General features: G+C 39.1%; 1 protein-coding gene across 1 annotated transcript in view; it reads left to right on the plus strand.

Moving 5' to 3' along the window:
- HS6ST2 (heparan sulfate 6-O-sulfotransferase 2) overlaps positions 1 to 5,698 on the plus strand; it is a 253,733-nt gene extending 248,035 nt beyond the window's left edge. Inside the window, exon 3 of the mRNA XM_081125588.1 lies at positions 2,684 to 5,698. Coding sequence (XP_080981714.1) covers positions 2,684 to 3,581 — 898 coding nt within the window. The 3' untranslated portion in view covers positions 3,582 to 5,698. The remainder of the gene's footprint in view (positions 1 to 2,683) is intronic.
- Positions 5,699 to 6,000: the final 302 nt, after the last annotated feature.

The raw sequence follows: 6,000 nt of genomic DNA on the forward strand, positions 1-6,000 counted from the left end.
TAAAATGCTCCCCTTAGGTTCCCACCTCTTACTCCTATCAGTGCTCCCCATGCCTGTCTCAATTCTAGGCACACATTAGGTGCTTGAACTGAACTGACCACTGGAAAAGTGCCACTCATGTCCCTGAGCCTATTTGATTCCCAGTACATTCCAATAAGGTTGGCCTTTTATATCCTCCTTTGTTGTGGTGGGAAGACTGCTTCTCTACTGTTTCCTTAACAACTCTTCACTTAGAAGAGCGAGCATCCTGGATCCTTTGCCCAGTTAAACCTCCCAGGTATTATCCTTATCTGCCTTCCCAATTCCAACACACTATGAATTTCAGGAGGCCACCGGACACTCCTGGAGACCTGCCCTTCAGCAGATCTTCCTTTTAACTTATGAGATCATTTTCAAGCAGCATCAAGTGTTTCCAGTTGTGGCAATATGGGCCTCGGGACTGATTTTTCCTGGAGGAAGGGGGCTGTTGGCAATAACTGAATCTCCAGAACTGTTATCATCTGAATGTAAATGTAGGATGGCTTTTATTACCAGTGCAGTACGTATGTGTGCATGGATGCGTGCATGCCTATGTGAAGGTTCTTCTAATTTCTCGTGCTCCCATGATAATCCCTACAGTGTAGAGACTGAGGCTGCCCACATTGGTCTGCCCTCATCTCATACGGGCACTAGGGCCCTTCAAGTGAAAGGAGTCACAGATCCAGAACACAAGAAACTCTGTGTATGTGTGTCTCTGCCTTTCTGTGGTGCCTCCTCTCTTTCTCCATGTTGGAATGGTACTTACAAATCATTGGTTCTGACACTAACCCTGCTCTGAAAGGTAAGGAGGAATTAAGAAAGGAAAGCCTCAGACTTGCACTGGGGTGCACTCTAGGATTTACCAGAAGATGTCACTGTAGGCTTAAATCAGGAAGACATACTAGGGAAGGAGGACTATCAGCTAAGCGTGAAGGTGACTCCACTATGGTGGTTTAAAAGACCCAGCAGCCCCCATTATAATGCATGCCTGGGAAAGCTGGTTGAAAGATTAATCCAAATGTGTCACTGAACTTCATAAATTTCTTTTTTCCCTAAATAATCAGACTAACTGTTGCTAAGCTATTGCCTGAGGCCTAGTATAAAGGCTGGATAAATATGTACTGAATGAATAAATAAATGAATGAATGAATACCAAAGCTGGGAGTGGAAGGAAGGAGCCCATGGGAATAGTAGTCACCTTAGTTGGTAAAGGCTTCTGGGGAACAAAATCTGCTACTCATTAGTAGTGCATCTTCACTGAGATGAATTTAAGTGGCACCAGCTAAGTCAGGTCCTAGGAAAAGCAGTAAGATAGGTGAAGGTGGTCTTGGCCCTCCCTCAGTCCTCACTCCCAGATGCTTGTTTATTCCACAAAAATATTTCAGGTGATTTAAATTTTTTTTCTGTGATTTGTACAAGGCACTTAGAAGATTATCCAGAGTTTTTATATGATCAGGCATGTCCTTCTTAGTTTCCAACTTGTTTGGAATGAGTCAATTGAATAAACTTCAGAAAAGCTGCAAGCCATTCCCCAGGCTTTCTTTAAGGAATTAAATGTTAATATTCAGTGTTTGTTGTTTTCCTTCCACAATATGCCATTCCATGACTTCATCTTCATGCACTGCACCTTAGTGGAAACTTATTTTTTATTAAAAGCCCACCCCAAGGTTGTTTCTCCCCTTGAGTATACCTGATCATGTCATAGGCCTTAATATTTCTGGGGCGTGGTATGTGTGTGTACCTGCTGTGTATGGGTGTGCGGGGGTGTGCACTTTAAATGTTTGCTAATTTGCTCTTTGAACAAAAAATTTTATCAGTTTTCAGCTTTAAAGTGAAGACAGTAACATAGCTAGCCTCTGCTCTTGCTGACATCCAGGTGTCTTTTCAGTGGGTAAAGAAAAGGGGCATTTTGATACTTACAGAGTTAACTTTCCTATCCGCGACAATTATCATGTGAGTGAAGACCGAAACCAAGGTAGTACTTGCATATATGTCATTGGCAGACACCATGTCTATTGCAGTCAGTGATTAACCACAGTGTTTATTTCTGGAGGTGCTGGGCTGCTCTGCCTATCTCTGCATTCCAGTTTCATAATGTATGAGCTATGATGTTATGACAACCAAAATCAAAGATATCATATCAAACACTTTCAATGAGGTTTTCTTTTTTAATAAGATATCCTGATTAGACTGGATATTGGGGGGAAAAGCTTTTGTATCTTTAGTAAAGAAAGATTAGGATTTATGTTCACTTATCAATTCCATACCACTTCAATAAAATCACTTACTTCCACTGAGTCTCCATTTCATGATCAGTTAATAGGGGATTGAGGGTGGGGTATGAAACAAAATGGTTGTCTACTTAGCAAATGGAGCCATTGAAAGGATTTTGTCATTGGTTGGAGAAAGAGAAACAGAGGGCAAGAGGGAACAAAGGGGGAGTGAAGAATGACAAAACAGATGTCTTAGGCCTAAACTTTTCATGCCAGCAAGTGAAACTCAGAGGGGAGACTACAGCACAGTTCACAGGACAAATGCCAGCAGATCTCCATCATTCCCCTTTTGCCTTCCTTATCAGCCAGATAACATCACATACACCATGACCTCCCTGATGCCACTATGTCACCTACATCCCTGACTGTTGGTGTTTGTACTTTTTCCATAGAAACTTCCACTATATCACCATCCTCCGAGACCCAGTGTCCCGGTACTTAAGCGAGTGGAGGCATGTCCAAAGAGGGGCGACATGGAAAGCCTCGCTGCATGTCTGCGATGGAAGGCCCCCAACCTCCGAAGAGCTGCCCAGCTGCTACACTGGCGATGACTGGTCTGGCTGCCCACTGAAAGAGTTCATGGACTGCCCCTATAATCTAGCCAACAACAGACAGGTGCGCATGCTCTCTGACCTCACCCTGGTAGGCTGCTACAACCTCTCTGTCATGCCCGAAAAGCAAAGAAACAAGGTCCTCCTAGAAAGTGCTAAATCCAATCTGAAGCACATGGCATTCTTCGGCCTAACTGAATTTCAGCGGAAGACCCAGTATCTGTTCGAGAAAACCTTCAACATGAACTTTATTTCACCGTTTATCCAGTATAATACCACTAGGGCTTCTAGTGTAGAGATCAGTGAGGAGACCCAAAAGCGGATTGAGGGGCTGAATTTTTTGGATATGGAATTGTACAGCTTTGCGAAAGACCTTTTTCTGCAAAGGTATCAGTATATGAGGCAGAAGGACCATCAGGATGCTAGGCGGAAGCGTCAGGAACAGCGCAAATTTCTGAGAGGAAGGTTCCTTCAGACCCATTTCCAGAGCCAGAGTCAGGTCCAGAGCCAGAATCCGAATCAGAATCCGAGTCAGAACCCCAATCTGAACGCAAATCAGAATGGGACTCAGAATCTGCTTCAGAATCTGCTTCAGAACCTGACTCAGAATTCAAGTCAGAATTCTAGCCACAAAGAGAACCGGGAAAGCCAGAAGCAGAACCCAGGCCAAGAGCAGAGTGATAGCAACACCAGCAATGGAACCAATGACTACATAGGCAGTGTAGAGAAATGGCGTTAAATGGTTCCCAAAGGCTTTTGTGCACTCCTCCCAAAACACTAGTAAAAATATAGCAAATTGGAAAAGATGAGAGTGCCCAAACACATCGTGCTTCCTTAAATTTGGAAGCTAAAAAAAGTTAAGCTGTTGCCTTTACAGTTGCCTTTCAATTAAATGTTATACTGTGAGTGGGTAAAACAAATCTCAATATGTAATTAAATTGTCTTTTTTGTTGTTGTTGTTGTTGTAGTTTTTGTACAATCCAAAAACCAAACCAGACTCACCAGAAATGGCTCTTTAGATATCTTCAGAAGTTCTTAAATTAGTTATAAAGACAAAATGAAAACAAAAGGTGGCCATTTAACTTATCACTAAAAAAATGGACTTTAAATTATTTATGATAAATTAAAGACTGTTAAAACTCAGTCTTAGAAGCAAATTTTTTTCAGGGTTAAGCATAAAAAGCCTAAAATTAAACACACAACCTTTCATTTTCTACATTTTCTACATTTCTACATAAAATGTAGAAAATGAAAAATTTCTCTCCCAAACATGGGTAGTTTTATGTAAAAAAATGCTGGCTTTTCAATTTGAACAGAACTCATATCTTGATATTTAAGAGATGTTTAAAATTTTAAACTTTTTCTATTTTCTCCTTCAAAGGTTTTAAACAGGGTGTATCTCATATTAACAAAACACTTTTTTTTTCTAAACAGAATACTAATGTTAATATCTAATTTCCAGACACTTTACGGGCACTGTAATTTCAACAATTCTGCAATCTTTTTGGCACTGCTTCTCATTCATTTTAAGGCTTCTGAGTTGTGCTCATCCCAAACTAACCCATTTATAGAATCCTTCTTCATCATCTAAATAGTGTGTTGCTGAATTTATTGTGATATATAATCCTGTATAAAAGTCAGGATTTTCTATAGAATTGTCTTATCAATATTTGTGTAGTGAAGTCCTTATCAAGAAACTCTTGAACAGGATAATGTGTCTAAAAATATTGCTGAAGTTATTCTTGATCAAATAGAATTGAACCTGAATGTGAATGAATTGTTATTTACTTTTTGTACATTTTTACTGTGATGTTTCCAATTGGGCTGGCTATTTCTAGCCAGTTATTTCTTTTTTTGTTGACAGATTGTAGACAATTACACGAGAAAAACAATGGTAGACTAAACATTAGGATAGCCAGAGTTATTCAGTATCACCAAAAGCTGTACCTTGATTCTTTGGGTTAACCCTCTACTAGGTTTTGTTTTAAGAAAGAACCAAAGGAAACAGTGTTCTGTTGTGAGGTTAAGTATCAGCCTATAAGTTGAGGAAAGTGATTTAGTATTGTAAGTCCATACATAAATACTTTTAGGATATTGATTATGAATTGAGCAGGGCAAAAAAAAAAGTATGTAACCCACTGTGCTATGAAGCTGTCCATCAAACAAGGCAACTAGGAGTGGCATTTGTTTTCAGGAGGGCCATGCTTAGAAGTGTGACCATAAGTCACTCCTTGTACAATCTGCTCATTTGCATGATCTAGTTTCATCTGTAATAATATGGCCACAAGCTGGACAAGAAGCTGAGTATTTGGGTTTAAAAAGAAATTTTCTTGACTCTGAGCTTGTATTAAAATATCTAAATTGTGCTTTATCTGACAGTATTGCAATCTTGGTAATTCTGAGAACTGAAAGATTGAAAGGAATTAAAAAAATAAAACACACCAAGTCAAAGTATTTTAGAGTGAAACTATTTTGTGTACATTGTGTTTTTAAAATCAAGATTCTGTAGATCACTGTGGTAATTCAATTTTGTTTAGTTTTAATTGATAATGTTTGCTCTAAAAACTGATAGTTACTGTTAGAAAGCAGGATGAAGCCTGAGCCAGTGGAAAAGCTTGTTACAGAAAATCATTTTTTGTTGTTGCCGTGGTGTGCATGATTTGCAGAAATTAAGTACATTTTTTTTGGTCTATACTAATTATTGTATATAAAGGATGTTATAAATATACTTTTTTGTCAGCATTATGTAAATCCCATGATTTGAACTGTAAACATCTGTCCAATGGTGTAGCTTTACAAACAATTCACTGATTTTGTGTAATTTAACAATAGATATGAAATAAAGTTTAAATTTCAGGCTCTGAGTAATTTTGTTATTTTAGTTGAGGTTTGCAGCCTCTGGACAGTATAACTTCACAGGCAGAATTCCCTTTTCTCAAGGAGTTTCTTTTTTCCTCTTAGCCACCAGATATGGAAATGAGATGACACATTCTGCTCTATCACACTAAAATGGCCTTAGCTTTGGCTGCTTCCCTCTGGGAATCCACACTTTCCTCTTTCGAGTAAAACAAAGTTGTCAATGAAAGACAAAGTTTGCTATGTATTTTAGTCAGCTCGGACTGCAATAACAAAATACCGTAAACTGGGTGGCTTAACAG

The sequence above is a fragment of the Miniopterus schreibersii genome (assembly GCF_964146895.1).
Source record: "Miniopterus schreibersii genome assembly, chromosome: X".
In the NCBI taxonomy this organism is placed as follows: domain Eukaryota; kingdom Metazoa; phylum Chordata; class Mammalia; order Chiroptera; family Miniopteridae; genus Miniopterus; species Miniopterus schreibersii.